The sequence below is a fragment of the Perognathus longimembris genome, chromosome 3, assembly GCF_023159225.1.
Source record: "Perognathus longimembris pacificus isolate PPM17 chromosome 3, ASM2315922v1, whole genome shotgun sequence".
In the NCBI taxonomy this organism is placed as follows: Eukaryota; Metazoa; Chordata; class Mammalia; order Rodentia; family Heteromyidae; genus Perognathus; species Perognathus longimembris.
Genome location: NC_063163.1, coordinates 10,356,482 through 10,377,420, shown reverse-complemented (window position 1 = coordinate 10,377,420; position 20,939 = coordinate 10,356,482). Strand labels below are relative to the sequence as shown.

Here is a 20,939-nt window from a genome sequence, read left to right as displayed (position 1 = left end):
CTTGCCACTAGGCTATATCCCCAGCCCCCTCAAACTGCTTTTAAAAGCTGTATTTCCTCCTACAGCAAATGTTAAGGAGAAAAAAAAAATGTAATTCTGGGCTATTATCATTCATCAATGTTTTTTACAATAATATAAAGTTATCAATAAATTGTAAAACAGTACTATACAGATAAATTTAATTCTAGCACATAGAGGAACAATACAGTTCATAAAAATGTGGAAAACAAAGAAAACATAAAAACTATACAAGGGCTTTGAAGATAATTTAGAGATATGTGATTTGATACATCATGGCAAAATGGTCAAACATTTTCCATTAGCTGTTTCTTTTTTTTTTTTTTGGCCAGTCCTGGGCCTTGGACTCAGGGCCTGAGCACTGTCCCTGGCTTCTTCCCGCTCAAGGCTAGCACTCTGCCACTTGAGCCACAGCGCCACTTCTGGTCGTTTTCTGTATATGTGGTGCTGGGGAATCGAACCTAGGGCCTCGTGTATCCGAGGCAGGCACTCTTGCCACTAGGCTATATCCCCAGCCCCATTAGCTGTTTCTTGATAAAGCTAACTATCATACTAAAGCATATTCAATGGTTTTACTTAAATAATTCATGAAAATATAAAATCAGATACTAAAATATTAGTAGATATTATTCACTGACTCTGTTATAAAGATCCTAATCACTAAATATTTTTTGTGTGTCTGTCCTGGCTTGAACTCAGTTGTTGGGTGCTGGTCCTGAGCTTCATGTTGCCCCTGAGTTACAACTCCAATTCCACCTTTTTTGGTACTTTATTGGAGGTAAGAGTCTCATGGACTGTGATCCTCAGATCTTAGCCAATAGAGTGGCTAGGATTACAGGTATGAGCCACCAGAACCTGGCTCAGAAAAACCTTTGTGAGGGCTGGGGATATAGCCTAGTGGCAAGAGTGCCTGCCTCGGATACACGAGGCCCTAGGTTCGATTCCCCAGCACCACATATACAGAAAACGGCCAGAAGTGGCGCTGTGGCTCAAGTGGCAGAGTGCTAGCCTTGAGCGGGAAGAAGCCAGGGACAGTGCTCAGGCCCTGAGTCCAAGGCCCAGGACTGGCCAAAAAAAAAAAAAAAAAAAAAAAAAAAAGAAAAACCTTTGTGAGACTCTTATCTACAATTAACCCCAAGAAAACCAGAAGTGGTGCTGTGGCTCAAAGTGATAGAGCACTAGCCTTGAGTTTAAAAAAAAAAAAAAAAGCTCAGGGACAGCTCCCAAGATCCTGAGTTCAAGCCCCAAGAGTGAAAAAAAACAAACCAAATCTGTAAGATGTCCACCCCCTGGAGGGCTCCAGGCAGATGTTCTTCCACCTGTTTAAGTCTCCATCTAGATCTGAGTTACTGCACCATACGTAAGAGTTATTAAAATGGGCAGCTGATCCGATCAAGATACCATGTGGTATTCAGGCAGAAGAGAGAACTTTATTTTGCTGAACTGCTGGCCTGCGGCCAAGTCCAAGTCCTAGGTGCTTGTGGAGGGCAAGAGAGAGAATCACCCCTGGGCAATGTCTTTCTTTCTTCTTCCTTTCTTCCTTCCTTCCTTCCTTTCTTCCTTCCTTCCTTCCTTCCTTCCTTCCTTCCTTCCTTCCTTCCTTCCTTCCTTCCTTCCTTCCTTCTTTCTCTCTTTCTTTCTCTCTTTCTTTCTTTCTTTCTTGCTTGCTTGCTTGCTTGCTTGCTTGCTTGCTTGTCCAAGTGATGTATGAGGGGTTACAGTTTCATACATAAAGCAGTGGGTACCTTTCTTGTATAACGTGTTACCTCCTCCTTGGGCAATGTCTTATCTAGGGCAGGGGTGGGGAGGTGTGGCCAGGTGGATTAGGATGTGACCTCAGAGAAGGGAACTGCCTCCAGGTGTGACAATTACCTAGGTAATTGGGCGGAGCCTTAAGGGGCCGGGGGAATGTGCATGGAGCCCTCCCAGGGGTGGACCTTACCAAAACCCTGTAGAAAAAAAGGGACAAAAAATAGAAGATAAAACAATGTACTTGCCACATCCATCACAACTTAAGTTTCTCAATGTTGCAATGTAAATGTTTGTTCTCATACTCATGTTGGAGCAAAGCAGGGGCTAGGTGTAAAAAGTACATTGTACCTCGCCTGCATCCACGAATGGAGAAGTGTTATGAATGGCTGTGTATATGAAAGAACAGATGGGCTGTTGAGACTAGTGGGCCATGACAGAAAAATGTCTGAGGTCTATGACATGGTTGTCCCTGTGAAAGGAGAGCCACGCTGCTTTTACTTACTTTCCCATTGCTGACGATACCTCTTTCCCCAGGATCCAACCGAAATACACTCTGACAGAATAACTGGTGAGTTCGGAAAATATTCACTCCAATGGTGTTATATTTTTTCTCAAAAGCATTCTTATCCATTCCCTGAAGTAGAAGTTAAAAATGATTCATTTGTAAATAAATCATTTTCTCAATAAAGTCTTCCCTTATTGGTATTAACGTAAAAATTCAAACTAAGTATGGTTATAAAAACATAATTTTGATCTGAAACAATATTTTAAACAGAATCCTCTTTCATCAAGTCCTTTACAATGTTTAAGTCTTGTTATAAGCAGATAGAGCTGTTATTCATTCTTTAAGAATCTCAATGAAAAATGTAAGTCTTTAAAATAGATAAGTCCTATCTCACTCAATTGTACCAATTCCAAAATACCATTTAGTGATGGTGTATTTAAATACTGAAATACATTTAGTTAAGAGTCAAAATTTATTATGGACATTCGCAGAAAGTCAAGCATGCCTTCGTTATGAGGCATACTTCTCCTCACAAGTGAACGCCAAAATCCTAGATGACTTCATATCTCACATACCACTGGTCAACTAATTGATTAGTCGTGAGAAATACTATGTTCCAAGAATTTATCACAACGATCTAATCCAAGGTTGTCTAGATTACAATTGTATCATTCTAATTGTTCATCTTGCATTCACACTCCTCTATCTACAATCAAATCTTTACTAGCATTCAGAGTCATCTTTGCAGGTATGTAAGGTCCACCTCGGGGAGGGCTCCATGCAGATGCCCCCCACCTGTTTAAGTCTGCCCCCAGTACCTGAGTTACCTAGGTAACTGGCACACCTGGAGGCAGTGACCTCCTCCTTCTCTGAGGTCACTTCCAATCCACCTGGCCATACCTCCCGCCTTTTCCTTATATAATCTGGCTCAACTTGGTCCCCGGTCTCTTTCCTTTTCTCTCTCTTTTTCCCTTCTTCCTTCCCCTCTGTCTCCCCATCCTCCATCTTGTGTGGGCTGGCAATTTGCTTTCCCCCCAATAAACTCCTTTCTGCCTAAACCATGTGGCAGGTTTCCTTTCTGGTTCCTTTCCTTTTTGAGATTCCTCAATGGCTCAGAAAAACCATCAGTTCCTTACCATGGCTGCCGAGTGACTAAAATAACTGGCACTATTTCTCTGACCTCATCTCCTAGTGCTTTCCCTACCACCTCCTCCTCTCTGGCCATGATGTAATGACTTGCTTATACCTCAGACATGGCAAGACAGTCTGGTCTGATACATTCTCCTCCAATATTTCTTGTGGCTCAATTTCAATTTTATGCAAAACTGCCTTTTCTGATCACTCTGTTTGAGATGTAGTTCTCCAAATTTTCCACCTCTCATCAGTCTACATTTCTCTAGCAGTACATATTGTCTGTCTTTTGCATCTTAATGTAAGCACCACAAAACCCAGGAACTTTATCTGCCTTAACAAGGATATCTTGTCTTGCAGTTAATCAATATTTTGTTCTTGTTGTTGGTCCTGGGGCTTGAACTTAGGGCTTGGGCTGTCGTTGAGCTCTCTAACTCAAGGCTAGCGCTTTACCACTTGGAGCCACAGCACCACTTTCGGTTTATGAGTGGATAATTGGTGATGAGTCTCACGGGGACTTTTCTGCCTGGGCTGGCTTTGAACCATGATCCTCAGACCTCAGCCACCTGAGTGGTTAGGATTAAAGGCATGAGCCTATTTTTTGAATAGATAAATGAATGTTGCTTCCATAAGATCATCTTTTAACTTCAGAATTTCCCCCATACTGGAGAAATTCTTCTTTACTGAACTACTGAAGGATTACTTGCTTACATGGTTTATTTATTTATTTTTTGCCCATTCTGAGGCTTGAACTCAGGGCCTGGGCACTGTCCTTGAGCCTCTTTGTGCTCAAGGCTAGCACTCTACCACATTAGCCACACCGCCACTTCTGGCTTTTTCTACGTAGTTTACTGGAGATAAGAATCTCATGTACTTTTCTGTCCTGGCTGAAACCACAATTCTCAGATCTCAGCCTCCTGAGTAGCTAAGATAACAGGTATGAGTTATTAAGCCTAGCTTTTTTTTTGGCCAGTCCTGGGCCTTGAACTCAGGGCCTGAGCACTGTCCCTGGCTTCTTCCCGCTCAAGGCTAGCACTCTGCCACTTGAGCCACAGCGCCACTTCTGGCCGTTTTCTGTATATGTGGTGCTGGGGAATCGAACCTAGGGCCTCGTGTATCCGAGGCAGGCACTCTTGCCACTAGGCTATATCCCCAGCCCTAAGCCTAGCTTCTTAATGATTTGATCTTCAGGGTTTTTTTTATGTCTCCTAACTAGAATGCAGCAACTTTGAGATGCATGAAGTAGTCTAATGAAATATATGAAATTCGATGTAGTCATATCACTTAACTTTCATCATTTTTCTCTGTACATAACTGCTTATTGTCCCCAGCTGATAACACCTATTGATATTTTCAGTATCTTTAAGTATTTTAACTTATACTTTTGAGAAATACATCATGTGTTTATTATTTCAAACTAGTAGTTACTGACCTCAGTAAGGAAAGTTTTAATTTTATCTCCAGAATAAATAGCTGTAGCTGTTTCTTCCTCTGCCAGTTTCCGGAGAAAGCACTTTAAAGGGTTGTTTTTCTGTGTCAGAAAGGCCGCTAAAATTCCTCTAGAAATAGCTGTGTTCTCTTCATTTATTTTTGACGTAGGATTATAAATAACTCCCAATCGACTATGGATACTTGTTTCCTGAAAAACACATTTAGGAGTTAAAAAGCCCAGCATCTCCTATAAGATGAGGATAAGCAATGACAACTCCAAGAGAAGGACGCAGGAGGACTCTATTGTTGACATTGTATTTAAAGTTCTAGGTGGATTTCCTTTGGCGTATGCCACGTGGTTACTGTATATGATTTTGGTACAGTGGGTATTTTATATATGCTTACTTGATCTAGGGAAGGGAAAGAAAAACGAGGGTGTAAGATATCACAAGAAATGTTCTCACTGCTTTATTATGAAACTGTACCCCTTTTGCACAACACCTTGTCAACAAAATTTAATTTAAAAAAAAGGCCAGAATCTTATATACCTTTATTGCTAACCAGAATTTTTCCCAGTAGGCTTGTACAGTTAACTATGTCACTTTATGCGGTTAGTCTTTTTCTGATAACTGACTGAATGCCATGCTACCCTTAAAATAGCTTGAAAACCATGTCATTAACTCTCTTCCTGCTTCACCTCTTTGCATAAAGAGGTTTAACCTCTTTTATTGAGTGTGTGAAATGACACCTTAAAAAAACAAACAAACAAGAATTTGGATTAGTGGTAGAGTGCATGCCTAGCATGCATGAAGCCCTGGGTTCAATTCCTCAGTACCACATAAAAAAAGCCACAAGTGGCACTGTGGCTCAAGTGACATAGTGTTAACCTTGAGCAAAAGATGCTTAGAGGCAGTGCCCAGGCCCTGAGTTCAAGCCCCAGGACTGGCACATGTGTGCGCACACACACAGACACAGACACAGATGGTGAATTAGACTATCATAAAATTACCAAGATCAAGAAATCAAGAAACACTGACTGTATTCCAAGGACATCTCACATCCTCTGCTACCTATCATATCCTCCAGCTCTTCTAAAGACAACTACTACTTTTCTTTCTAGTTTACTCCCTAAGTCTGCATTGCTAGACATTTAATCTATTTTGGATTTCATAAAATTAGAATCACATAGCATGTAGTATTTTGTGGTTTTCTTTTAACCATTCCATTTTATTTTCCAAGGCTCTACTACAATGGCTAATCTTGTTAACCTGATAGGATTGAGAATTGCCTAGGAGATTAGTAAAGATGTCTGTGATGGCATTTCCTGAGACAATTAGATCATGAGGGCTGAACTAATCAATGAATTAATCCTTGATGAATTCATAACATGATGTTATGAAGAGACAGTGAAAGGAGGGAGGGAGGTTAGAGAAGGCAGCTCACTGGAGGTGTGTCTCTGGGGTTACGTGTTCCTGTAGTTCTACTTTCTGCCTCCTGTCTGCTACAAGTCAGCTGCTCTCCTCTGTCACATTGGTAATGGAGCCCAATCACATGGGGCCAAGTGACCTTGAGGACTGTACCCTCAGAAACAATGAGCCTAAATAAATCCTTTTCCTTTTAAGGTATTTTTTTTCAAGTGTTTGATCACAGTGACGATAAAAGTAACCAATATAGGTAATTGCACAGAATTCTATGATATAAATATACCCTTGCATCTATTCTACCTTTTCTGTATGTTTTGAGTTTTTTTGTAGTTTAGAATTCTACACACAAAAAAGCAGTCAAATGGTTTTCAAAATGGTTAGCTGTATTAATTTTCACAAGTAATATATGTGTGCCATTACTTCATAGACTGATAAGCATTTTGTACTGTAATTTAAATTGAATCAAGTGATTCTGGTGCACTGGGGTTTTACTTTGCTTTTCCCAGTCATTAATGCTACCAGCCATCCTTCAATATGTTTGTTGGCCTCTTTTCTGATTTGTCTGCCCAATGTGTAGCATCTTTTTGTATTTTAATTAGATTATCTTTTCCCCTTGTGGTATACAGGGTTGATTTATAAGCCTCCACGACTTTTTGACTATTTAGGCATAGATATCTTCTTCCATTTTGTGGCTTGTCTGAAATGCTACCAATTGTTTTCAACAGAAACTAGTACTTAACTTTTCATGCACCAGTGGTTCAATTTATTGATCTTTTAACCTCTTGATATTTTAAGCTATGGTGTCTTAGGTCCTATTTTAAACATCACTCCCTACTCTGAAGTCATCAAGATAATCTACATTATTTTCAAGAATTTATTGTTTTGCTTTTTATGTTTAGATCTCTAGTCCATTTGGAACTGATTTCTTTGTATGATGTCAAAAGTGGGAACTTCACAGAACAATCTTTACTCTCCCATACGGCTTTTATCACAGACTAGGTTTTTAATAACTGTACAGCTCTGTTCCTGCATTCTCTTTTTCCCCCCAAATCTCTAGTCTTTTATCCTTGGGTTAAGAGCAAGTCGCCCTCCATTAGATAGCAGGTGTTGAGAGCTTTAGGTTTTTGCAACTATGGTCATGATTAAGACTGGCCTATCATCTTTTATTCTTTTTTTTGTTTTTTTTTTTGCCAGTCCTAGGACGTGAACTCAGGGCCTGAGCACTGTCCCTGGCTTCTTTTTTGCTCAAGGCTAGCACTCTGCCACTTGAGCCACAGCGCCCCTTCTGGCCATTTTCTGTATATGTGGTGCTGAGGAATCGAACCCAGGGCCTCATGTATACGAGGCAAGCACTCTTGCCACTAGGCCATATTCCCAGCCCTCATCTTTTATTCTTATTAATGCCCTTTTAGGCATTTGGTTCTGAAGTAATCTTAGCTTTGTAAAATGAGTGTGGACATAATGCGTTCTTTGCATTTGATGGATGGTGTGACTGATGCGCGGTATAATTCACAGCATGATCGATCATATGGGGCAAGAATGTTCTCTTTTAGAACATTTAAATTATTATACAAAGTTTACCTTCTTCAAGGCTCCCACTTTGAGTAGGGAGCATTTTTTGAGATGGAAAATTGTTTCTACTTCTGAATATTAATGCAATTTTTTAAAAAAACTTTAATTGATGAGTTTAATTTATGCCAATGTGGACAATGTACAAGTGACATTTCCTTTCAACACAAATTATGTTTAGAGTTAAATTGATTTTCCTCAAGCAGAATGTGTGTGGCTCATTTGTACAACTATTGGAGGCCATTGCATGGCCCGTTCATTAGTTTCAATTACTTAGCACTATTTACCTGTCTCAAATGTTGGGCCTAACTGCGCAATATTTCCTAATATTTCCTTGATTTATGTATCTTAAAATAATTCCCGTGTTTGAGCCACAATACCAGTTGTGCCATTTGTATCCAATGCCATGAAATGGACGGCCCCAGAGATGACCTAAGGCACACCCGCGGGCACGCCCCGAGGCAATCCTCCAGGCCCAACCCAGGCACGCCCCCAGGGATGCCCACACAGACACCTCCAGGGATGTCCTAAGGCACACCCCCAGGCAGTCCTCCCAGGCACACCCCCAAGCATGCCCCGAGGCAGCTCCACAAGCACGCCCCAGGCATGCCCTAAGTCACGCCCCCAGGAATGTCCTAAGTCACGCCCCCAGGGATGCCCCCATAGACGCCTCCAGGTATGTCCTAAGGCACACCCCCAGACAGTCCTTAATGCAATTTTTTGTCATGTTGGTTATGGGGCTTGAACTCAAGGCCTGGTAGCTGTCTTTGAGCCTCTTTGTTCTCAAGGCTAGCACTTTACCACATTAACCACAGCACCACTTGCAGTTTTTGAGTGGTTAATTAGAGATAAGAGTTTAACGGGGACTTTTCTGCCAGGCCTGGCTTCAAAGCATGATCATCAGATTTCAGCCTCTTGAGTAGCTAGGATTACAGGTGTGAGCCATTGGTGCCGGGTCCATATTAATGCACTTTATATAATATTCCATAAAGAGATAAGTAATTCAAATGGCATTTTGCAAAGTTTTAAAATTAAGTCAAATGAAAGCTATACCTATCATGTTGTAGCTCCCGGGGGAAGGCAGTTTATAAACCTTTCAGAAAACATGCTCCCAGCACTTCTTGAGCTGGCCAAAGTTAGTTTTTCCTTAAAGATAATTGCTATGTCATAGATCCATTACAACCTATTTTGAAATTCAATGGTCTATAGGTTACTGAGAAAAGCCCAAATGCATTTTGACATGGTCTAGTACAATGTAAAAATACTTCTATAAATGTTACAATGTTTCCTTTAAAATACATGATTTATTCCAAATGTGTTAGTTGTGGTTGCAGCACTTCTCACCTTCTGGCCTGAATGAGTCTGTAGGAGCTTTTCTAACAGTGAAGAGAGACAACGCGTACAACAAACAGAAAACTGCTTTGTGACTTCCAGGCTTTATCACTTATTCTGAGGAAGGCCAGCTGTCACGGTGTATGATGTGAAGTGTGAGGTGTGTGTGTGTGTGCACGCATGTGTGCATACCTGCACACCCACGCATGCGTGAGCTCACTCTCACTTGGCTTTTTCACTCAAGGCTGGCATTCTCCCATTTGAGTCACTTCTGTCTGGCATTTTGCTGGTTAACTGGAGATGAGAGTCTCACAGACTTTTCTGCCCTAGCTGGCTTCAAGCCTTGATGCAGACTCACCACATCTTAGCTTCCTGAGTAGCTAAGATTACAGGCAAGAGCCATTAGAGCCCAGCATGCTGTGAGGATTTAAGAATCAACACCAAATAGATGTTTATGTGGCAATGGGATGAGGTGCTCTAACAGCCAGTGAGAGCCAAGGCCTGCTGGCAGTTCCAGCCTAGCCTTCAGAGGAATGCGGCTGAAGACAACATCTTCACACAGCCTCATGCAAGGCCCTCACTCGTAACCACTTAGCTAAGTTGCTTTTGAATTCCTAAACCTCAGAAACAGGTGAAAGAAGAAATGTTCGCTGCTTTACCCAGTAATATATGGAGTAATTTTCTATGTCGCAATAAATTTATACTTAGCTAATATAAATAGTAAATACATAAAGTATTTTAGTTTCTATTTCTTAGGAATTAAAAAAATCTATAGACATATAAATCTATGTTCCTCTAGGAATATAGGTATTAAATTAAGAAGCACTTCTAAATAATTACAAAACTAACCTCCTTAAGTATATTGGCTTAAGATTATCTAGTTACAGGAAAAACTAAGGTTAAAACCTTATAATATCTTTGGTAAGTAAATTTACTTAGTTTTTCTCCCATAATTGGAGAGAAAGTGCTGCCTAACTATGTGACTAAAAATTATTAGCTACTCTTGACTTAAAAGTTGACTTGGCTTCCCTAAGGAAGTGGCAAGCTCCAGAATACTATATGGTGTAACCACACACTTCTGTGTCTAACGGCAAGGGCTACCACAGGCAGTTGTGAGTCACAGAAGACAGCAGGTGTTCTTCGGGGGGAAGTTGCCTATTTTACATGGAAATGAGCTGATTTTGCTGACGTAGTCTCCTCAGCACCATATTCCAGTCAAGTTAATGAAAATGTCAACACGGAGAAGGAAAGGAACTTAATACATGTTCTTCACTCTATCTTGCTGACACTGCAAGAAATAGTTTCTAGGAAGATTCTGAACTTACTATGTGCTTCAATGCACTGGAAAGCAGTTTTCTTCCAGAAGGCGTATCGAAGTCGGCAATGACCCACAGAGTGACTGCGGAAATCACGCCATCATCATCATCATCATCTGAAATGTTCAAACAGGCAAATAAATGAATTTTCTAAAATCAAATTAAAAGGAAGGCAACATATACAGTTTGCAAACACACACACAATAGTATTGTCATTCTGAAAATAGGCAAATCTAAAATAATGCATGTTTAGGAATACTTGAATATTCATATATAAAAATGCTAGAAAAGTAATTCATTGTATACAATGTAAACAGGCACTGAAAAGAAAAAAACAACAACAAACCAGTCCTCAAGAAATACGGTGGGTTATTCTTATCTTAGAGAAATTCTTCTATGGTTTTCAGTGTTTAGAGTTGGTAAGGAAAATTGCCTTCCGGATACATTTGTAAAAAAAGAAAACAACAACCCTGTATTTATACCAATTTATATATCAATATATGTAAAAAAGATGCAAATAAGCTTACTAATAGCTTCAGAAAATGCAAATATTTTTATTAGCATATAGTTCACTGAATTCTTATTATCACTACTGGCGGTCACTTAAACCTACAGAAATCAATCCTTTACACCAGGTTTCCAATTTAAAATAATAAAAAGTTTGTTCTACCAAAACATTTACTGTTGAATAAAACTGAACTTAATGGCTATGAATATATTCAATAATCTGAAACTATCCAATAGCTTTAATAATGAGAGAACAAGCAGAACATAAGGATAGCTTTGATTCTACCTGCACCCACCACCCCTGGGTGTTGGGGGACCTGACCACAGGCAGCTTCAAGAACCAAGGTAAGTGTAAGAGAAGAAAAGGTGTAAGAAAAATGAAGAAGAGAATTCCATTTTTTTCCTCTAATGATAGCACTTGTGCCATCACAGCTAGTTAACAAGAAATATTTCAAATGTGCTCAGTAAATTCTCAAATTATATAATTTTTATCACATAAGTACAGATAGAGGAAAACGTTTCATAGTTAACATCCTACTTTGTAATGGGCTTAACCAAAGGCATTAGGTATAGGCGATGCCTAAAGGGCATTTAAAAAATATAACTCAGAAACTGATCTGACTCCTTTTGCTTTTTACTTGACACAGCTGCCAAAAGACGGAACTGTATTCTATTTTATTCCTTCTTGGATTTATTGTAGAAAAACATAAAACAATATGATTAAAAAAAACAACTCATGGAATCTGTTAGAAAGTAATCCAGAGGCCAACTGGCTGAAATTTGGATTGAATCTACTGTATAGTATTCTTGGAAACAAGTGGTATATTGTTGTAATTATTTTCAACGTGACATGTGAAACCGTACCCTTTTCTTTTCTTTTCTTTTTCTCTCTCTCGTATTTCCTTCCCATGGTTTTAACCATGTTATCACTGTATCTGATCTTAGTACCTTGGGTACTGTATATACGTTAGAAATAGGTAAGGGAAAGGGAATACCAAAATTGAGAGACTAAGGATAAAAAGACAAACCATTCCAAAAGCAATACTTACAAAATCATTTGGTGTAAACCAACTGTACAACTCATGAGGCAGGGAAGGGGAAGGGTAGAGGCGGGGGAAAATGAGGGAGGAGGTAACAAGTTGGATAAGAAATGTACTCACTGCCTTACATATGAAACTGTAACCCCTCTGTACTTCACTTTGACAATAAAGAAGAAAAAAAAAAGAAAAACTTCAGTTTTTCTCTCATGTATAAGTAACAGAATAACAACTTTAGGCCACTAGGACTCTTAGAACCTCACTGTTTATGTACTTACCAAAGCAGTCTACTTTTATCTTTTACTTATTGGCTTATCTTTTATCAACTAAGCAAACAGAACTAGGCCAAATAAAACAAAGCAAAACATAAGCTAACAATTTTTTTTTCCCCAGTCCTGGGGCTTGAACTCAGGACCTGAGCACTGTCCCTGGCTTCTTTTTGCTCAAGGCTAGCACTCTGCCACTTGAGCCACAGTGCCACTTCTGGCCTTTTCTATATATGTGGTGCTGAGGAATCGAACCCAGGGCTTCATGTATACGAGGCAAGCACTCTACCACTAAGCCATATTCCCAGCCCAAGCTAACAAAATTCTATATATTTTCTCACAAATCTGTGATCCCTGCTGGGTTCTTTGTTTAGGCTAAATCTATATTTCCAGAAGTTATTGACTTAAGTCTTTCTTCTTCTGGTTATGATACTCAACTTAAGAAGCACATCTGGATTTTGCTTAATCACAATGCAGAGAAATAATTTTCTCTTCTGATCTCAGAATTGCACATTTATTAATGCTATTTACACAGCATTGAGATGGGTTCATTACTTTCTTTAAAAAGGTGAAATTGGATTATCTTACCCAAAACAAAAACAAAAAGGCAAGATGAATCTTTCTCTGTGATGAGAATAAGAAACACAATTCCTCAAATTGCAAGAAATTATGAACTGTCAAATTGAAACCCAAGACTCTAATAAAAAATAGAAACATAGTTGGGTACTGGTGGCTCAGACCTGTAATCCTAGCTACTTAGGAGGGTGAGATCTGAGGATCGAGATTCAAAGCCAGCCAGGACAGAAAAGTCTATGAGACTCTAATCTCCAATAACGCACTCAGAAAACAGGAAGTGGTGCTGTGGCTCAACTGGTAGAGCATTAGCCTTGAGGTGAAGAGCTCAGGGACAGCACCCAGGCCCAGAGTTCAAGCCCCAGACCACAAGCAAACAAAACAGAAACATAATAAGATTTGTTATGCAAGCACTTATTAAAATTTTAAGTTTTTATTACTTCAGTAAGAAGTCTCAGAAAATAACAGCATAATTACCTTCTTGGGTTACATAATACATGTTCTTTGCAATTACAGCACTCTTATCTTGTGAATCCAAGAAAAAGAAAGTAGAGAAGTCTTCAACATCAGCAGTTACTGGAAAAAAAGAATAATGAAGAATAATGAAAAATAATGAATTACTGAAGCATTCACAATAAATATTTGTACAACAAATGGAGGGTTATTTTACCTGAAGAAGGTATTAAATTAATGTACTGATGTGTAGAATCCAAAATCAAAGAATTTATACGGGGTACGACATTATTCCTATCCATTAGGAAATCAATTGCATCCATTTGATCATTTAATGTACCCTGAAAATAAAAAAAATATTATTTCAACAATATAGGCAAATTTAAAAATAATGTGAAATATATACATAGGAATTAATCTAAAATAAATCAATATACAGTATGTGATTTAGGATTACCATAAAAATGTCTCTTAATTTTCTTTCCAATTAAAGAATTACAGAGTTATACATGAGATAAATTTTAAGTATTAATTTTTAAAATTATGATTAAGTGATCAAGATAAACATATTTTAGTCTTGTGCTGTTAAAAAATGTAAAAAGACTATTATTTATGAATGTCATCCATGAATTTTCTTTGACATGCTTACTTACCATAAAGACATCTCTTTGTAAATACACGGATGTATGCATCATCTTGTGAAGAATAGCCACTTCTAGATCTTTAATAGTCATCTCTTCAAGGTTAAAAGGCTCACCATTATAAAGAGCTTGAGGCAAAGGACCTAATCCAGTTATTTTATAAAAGCTGCTTCCTGCCTATTCATTAAAAAAAATCAGTGTCAAACAGAATATGGCTATTTGAAAAATTAATGTAAAGAAAAAAGAGACATTATAACTTTTCTCCTTGGCATAGAAAGGTCAATTTTGCTAATTTTACATGTCTTTCCCAATTACTATGACAATGTATTTACATGGAACAGGAGTCAGGAAACTTTTCTGTAAAGGGCTGGACTGTGAATATTTTAGGCTTTGTCCAGTTTTGGTCATTATGACTCACCTCTGATGACAAGAGTGGACAAGCACACACATACAACACACTTTATTCATAAACAAGAGCAGTATAGTGGTCTTCCTGACTCTTGACATAGACTGATAATCAGAAGGTCTGTTTGCACCAGAGACTTATTTGATCCTTGTATTCATTAATTTAATACATACTGAATCTTGCCACCAGGATTTTTTTTTTTTTTTTTTTTTTGCCAGTCCTAGGCCTTGGACTCAGGGCCTGAGCACTGTCCCTGGCTTCTTCCCGCTCAAGGCTAGCACTCTGCCACTTGAGCCACAGCGCCGCTTCTGGCCGTTTTCTGTATATGTGGTGCTGGGGAATCGAACCTAGGGCCTCGTGTATCCGAGGCAGGCACTCTTGCCACTAGGCTATATCCCCAGCCCACCACCAGCATTTTTTGAGACCCAGTGAAAACAGAACTGGAAGTCTTCCCTATGGGGCTCACATGACTACAAACAAAATCTAGAGGCATATACAAAGTCCCAAGGGACTTAATGAAGAGTAAGTATAGCATGCAAGAGTACCAATGGGTTCATGACAAATAAAATGAACAGAATGCTTATTTTATACTTTACATTTTATACTCTACAGACATGCATTTCTGATTTTATATGAAAATAAGCTTCTGATCACATCTCTCGATATTTCTCCTCTCCATTCCTTTCAATCTTAGCAATGGCATTCTCTCTCTTACAGGCTGTTGTTTAACTGAAGTTTGGGACTCAACCTTGACAACGTCTCATCTTCCCTCTCTTTGGTCTGGCTCAGCGTCAGGCCCTAGATAGTACGGCCCAGTAACGCAAACGTGCATGATTTCTGCTGCCCAAACTTTCCCCCAAAGCCTACCAGCCTATGTGCGTGATTTAATTTTGTATAGTATGACCAATATTTCCTCAATCTTCCCACCGTACTCCTCTGGAAACTGCCACTGTCTTCACTTACTGTTGTCATGATTTGTAAAATCCACACTTATAAGAAGATCCACATTTTTAGATTCCGGATGAGTGAGGTCAGGTGCTATTTATTTTCTGTGCTGGCTTATTTCATTTTACATAATGTTTCAACTTACCGTTCTTTCTTTATCGTATTTGGAATAAGTTCCCAAAATATCTCCAATGTTAGCATGAGGAAATTTATTTTGGAGAACACTCTTCACATTGTCTACAGAGAGTAGATCCTTCACTTTTTGGTACATCTGTACAAATAAAAATATTATAACCCTTTTTATAGTAATTAGTTTTCTTTCTCAGAGCATATAACTAGGTTTGTAAAGGTCATATTTTATAGTTGTACATCCTCATGATACTATTTAGAGATGCGGATAATTTTAAGCCTATAATACATTCTTTTAATAATAGTATAAACATTCTGAAACTAGATTTCAAAAATATGACAGCTTTATGTTGCATTCTATTTTGATCAACCTTGATTCTTAATAAAAGATAGTTTATATTCTTCAAAAATTTGTATGTCTTCACTACATTTTCTTTGCATCCACATTCTTCTCTTAGTCTTAAACGTTCTTACATGCATGCCAAATGTAGGCTATTTTATTTTCTTTCCTATTCTATTTATTTTCATCTCTTCTGCTAACAAGTAGTTACTGAACCTCAACAATGACCCAATTACTATCTTGAGTATGGAGAAAGGGGACTGGCTTTGTCCCTGGATAAAGGGCAAATCTGCAGGGAGGAATCAGCTAAGATATAAATTAACCTTGGTTTAGCATTAACACATACCTGGGAAAGAATTTCACAGGCAAAAAGAACAAGCAGTAAATACAAATTGTGTGTGTGTGTGTGTGTGTGTGTGTGTGTGTGTTTGTATGTGTGTACCAGTCTTGGGACTTGAACTCGGGGTCTGGGTGCTGTCCCTGAGCTTTTCTTGCTCCAGGCTAGCACTCTACCACTTGAGCCACAGTGGCTTTTTTTGGTAGTTAATTAGGGAAAAGAGTCTCCTGTACTTTCCTGCGCAGGCTGGCTTTGAACTTCACACAGTCCTCATATCTCAGCCTCCCAAATAGCTAAAATTGTAAGTGTGAGCCATGAGCACAAGGTATTTTGATGGGTCAATTCAGAACATTGATTTTAATCCAAATTCACTTCATTATTATTGTCTTGAGCTAAGGGACAGTGCTCGGGGCCTGAGTTCAAGCCCCAGTACTGGTACAAAAAATATTCCAATTTAAGAAAAGGCAGTCATTTAAAGGATGTAATGTACTTTCAAAAGAATGTTGGTCCCTAAAATAGGACTTCTCATGGAGTTTTGAGATACCAAATTTTGATGTTCTAAACATATATATGGGAATTATTACCAAGTTTCTCACAGTGTTGACCCAATGGATCCTCTAAACATTCCTAGCGCATCCATTTCTTTGTGTCCTCCTTCTGCTTGCTAATTGCTTAGTGAAACTTGGATGCTATTCATGTATTTTAACTTGCTTCTATGATGCTTTGTGATGAAACCCTTAGTTTCAAGATTAAGTAGGCTTTCCAAGAGACAGCATCACGATGAACAGCACAATAGATAATTCAAGGATAAGTATGCTGTTTCATGAAAATCAGTGCCTTATAGAATAGAAATTCCATATTGAAACGTAGGATTTCTTAGGTACAGATAATTTCTGAATGTCTTTAGAGTTTTCAGTCTTGAGCATCATATAGATTCTTTCGTAATGAGTTGGATATAAATAAAAGATGCAAGTCGACTAAGTCTTTTTATAAACCCTTATAACAATCAGTAATATAAAGGAAGATATACTACTGACATATGTTCCTTAGCATAATCTTACAGACAAAAAAGTGTACCAGGTAACTGAAATATAGATAGTTTCTGTATCTTAGGACAGAGAATTAAGCAGGTATGGAAGCAGGGTAAGAATTTACGTGGTATCTGTATCAGACATTAATTTCCATGTAACACTGTATGGTCTATCACTTGTCTTTCAGTTATCTAACATAATGTTCAACTTGATGTACAATCTCTTGAAAAACCAAGTTACATTTGAAATGACAGATTTCAATACAAAGTGCTATAAAAGAAAGATTAAGTATGTGGGATGGTTTACAAATTGTACTAAGTAATTTAACTGTCAATTATAAAATAATCTTAATCTTCATTAATGGCTCCTTACCAAATTTTTGACTTTTTAATCTTTTTCGGGCAGTCCCAGAGTTTGAATTCAGAGGATCACTTGAGCTATGATTCATTTTTTCTATAACTTATTTTTAAGATAGGGCCTAGATCTCCTCCTATTTATACTTCCTGTCTACCAGGGACTACAGGCCTGCATCACAACATCCAGCCTTTTCTGTTGATGTCTCAAGAACTTTTGGCTTAGGCTGGCCTTAAACCACTATTCTTCTGATATCCATCTGGTTACAGGCCACCTGAGGATAAGTTGTTTGTTTTTTTTTTGCCAGTCCTGGGCCTTGAACTCAGGGCCTGAGCACTGTCCCTGGCTTCTTTTTGCTAAAGGTAGCACTCTGCCACTTGAGCCACAGTGCCACTTCTGGCCTTTTCTATATATGTGGTGCTGGGGAATCGAACCAAGGGCTTCATGTATACGAGGCAAGCACTTTTGCCACTAGGCCATATTCCCAGCCCGCTAACTTTTCTTATACATCTCTTTTAGACTCAGCATCAATCATCCAGTTTTACATAATTTGCTGTCACTCAGTGATCTTCTTTGAATTCTTTACAAAGCATCTATACACTTTGCCATTTGGAGTATTTATCTTTTCAATATTCTTTTTACCAATGATTTTAAGACATTTTTCAAGTATTCTTTTCCAATAATCAATTTTCATTATATTTCCTCTAAAATTATGTATGCAATTTAAATCCTTTTAATGATTGGGTTAATTTATGCAAACATATATTTTGGTCCTGCCTCACAATTATGTTCTTCAAAAATCAAATGATCATTTGTTTGAATTTTCATGAATTTGAAATAGTAATAAATACAATGCTCCAAGAAAATGATACATTCTAAAGAAATTTATCTAATGAATAGACTTACTTGTACTAGAGAATTAAATGCTTCTGTTACATCATATTCTTCTGCAATATAGTTGAAAGCTCGCCAAAGAGAGATGCCAGCACCATCTGTCCCATCAACTTCATTATCTGTATTAAGAATGAACACAAAACCAATTCTGGGAAAAGAAGATGAATAAGCAATGTCACAACTATCTGTGAACCATAATAAACTCCTACCTTAAAATATTACTATGACTTCTAGATGGAAGAAACATTAGTAGATAATAGGAGAAAAGGAGGTATTATTTGTTAACAAATCTTCATTGCTATCAGATTCCTGTATAATGCCAAACACACTGTTGGTGAAAATAAAAAAAAATAACCACTCTTTATTTCAGGGGGGAGGGTTAAAAAAAGGTAAGGGTATTCTTAATGCAATTACACAAAGATAGGCAATTCTAAAAGTTTCCAGAATGCTAAGATTATTCTCTCAGGAAGGTGACAAGATATGTAAGAATATCAATAAGTTTTGACTAAAAGAATCTTTCACAACGGGATGTTCTGCTTCAAAATGCAAGATGTGTGGTCAAGCATGAGAGCTGGGTGGTGCTCTGAATTCCATGTTAATGCTCTGTGTATAGTAAAATACAAAATTTAATAATATAACGTAAATTTATAATTACCTAAGAGGAACTTTATGATGATAGAAAAGTTCAGCAAGTCTTATAAAATCCAAGGTATATTCTTGATCAGGATCAATAAACAGAACCTAGAAGCAAGTACACAGTTGATGCTTTTACACTTTAGAATTTTTAAAAATTTAGTCTGAGTCCTGTAGTTTAAAACATAAAATTCAAGATAAATGTTTAAACATATTTCTATTAATATTTTTGAGGTATATATAAGATTTTCACAGTTTATGGAGGATTTCTAGAATCTATGCATCCAAATATGATCACATTTGTAATTCCATATGAGATTACATATCTTCTTTGTGGAAGCACAGTATAATCCTTTTTTTGTTGTTGTTGTTTTGCCAATCCTGGGGCTTAGACTCAGGGCCTGAGCACTGTCCCTGGCTTCTTTTTGCTCAAGGCTAGCACTCTACCTCTTGAGCCACAGTACCACTTCTAGCCTTTTCTGTTTATGTGGTGCTGAGGAATCGAACTCAGAGCTTCGTGCATACTAGGCAAGCACTCTACCGCTAAACCACACTCCTAGCCCCTATAATATTTTTTTACAGAATGAAATTATTTTTGTAAATGTTCACTAACTTTGCTGTAAACAACTTTATAAGTTTGACTCAAAGTGCCATTAATGTAACTTCTTGCTCAAGATCTATACAGGAAATATTTCCTATGTGAAAATAGAAAATAAATTCTGAGTTTTTTCAAAATTTCAATAAAGTTATTTGGATATTTTGAGCCCAACACCTTGGATATCCAGTATTGTAATAGTGAACTCCTAGATAAAAAATTAATGACCATCTGGCCTTATCATCTCAAGTCTTCACCAGGTAAATCTTCCTTACAACTGAGGTCCTACTTACCAATACAAAAATGTTACCTCCACAAAGATAATTTAATAATAAAAATATAAAACTCACCAAATTATGAAAATTACGCCTTATGGAAGGTATAGTTTCAGGGAATACTGACTTTAGAAGTTCCTGGCAACTTGTCGGCCATGTAGCATATAAGCCATCGGTTTCTAAGTCATTAATCCACTAGAAAAGAGTCCAGAAATCTGTGAGAACTATATTGAGAACATTTCCATTATTTTCAAGTCACTATGTTAAGTGATGGATAAAAAACATATACAAGCTTTCTATATTTCTGATCAAACATACTCTTGAACCACAACTGTACTTTCAGTGTTTTGCTGGTTAATTGGAGGTAAGAGTCTTACAGACTTTCCTGCTCAAGCTGGCTTTGAACTGCAATCCTCAGATCTAAATAGTTAGGATTAGAGGCACAAGCCACAGGTGCCAGGACGTGTTATTACAGTTTGCTCTATTCCTTCCCTGTTTCCCGCCTCATGAGTGGCTCTGACAATAAGATCCCACATTACAAATACAAATACAGAGAGAGTAAAATGGACTCTGAAAGGATTGTTCATGATGTGCTTTGAACTGTCTGTTGAGTCCTCAAAACACCTTTAACGGCTTATTTTTAGTTTGCCTAAATCAACTTGTCTCTTGAAAGTTGTTAACCATTAGATCCTGAGCTATGCTGTCGCAGTCCTAACAGCTTGTCAGGGGAGGTGACACAAGAGCTTTGCCCCTGAGCATTCGGAGGCTTTGGTGAACAAGAGTAGCGGGCACATAGCCACGGCGGGCTTCCATATCAGACCCCTCGTTCCTTCCACATCCAGGAATGCTCCGGTTCCACTATGCGATCAGGAGGGAAGCACTCTGCACGCAGTGACACATATCGAATTAAGTGTGTTCTGTACAACTATCAGGAAGGAAGGTGGCACCAGCTTTTCATTAGACTTCCATCAACTATAACCATGGTCTCTAATAAACCAAGTCTTGTGGGTCCTTCTAGTACATTACTGGACTTGAGGATGGTAAA

At 38.1% G+C, this 20,939-nt stretch overlaps 1 protein-coding gene across 1 annotated transcript in view; it reads right to left on the bottom strand.

Moving 5' to 3' along the window:
- The window catches only part of Uggt2 (UDP-glucose glycoprotein glucosyltransferase 2), an 83,144-nt gene that overhangs the window by 31,798 nt on the left and 30,407 nt on the right, over positions 1–20,939 (bottom strand). The window contains exons 13-22 of the mRNA XM_048341172.1: positions 19,970–20,089; positions 19,047–19,132; positions 18,404–18,539; positions 15,452–15,577; positions 13,968–14,132; positions 13,532–13,655; positions 13,339–13,437; positions 10,488–10,594; positions 4,839–5,045; positions 2,273–2,404 (exon numbers count right to left, since the gene is read on the bottom strand). Of these exons, the coding sequence (XP_048197129.1) occupies positions 2,273–2,404; positions 4,839–5,045; positions 10,488–10,594; positions 13,339–13,437; positions 13,532–13,655; positions 13,968–14,132; positions 15,452–15,577; positions 18,404–18,539; positions 19,047–19,132; positions 19,970–20,089 (1,302 nt within the window). The remainder of the gene's footprint in view (positions 1–2,272; positions 2,405–4,838; positions 5,046–10,487; positions 10,595–13,338; positions 13,438–13,531; positions 13,656–13,967; positions 14,133–15,451; positions 15,578–18,403; positions 18,540–19,046; positions 19,133–19,969; positions 20,090–20,939) is intronic.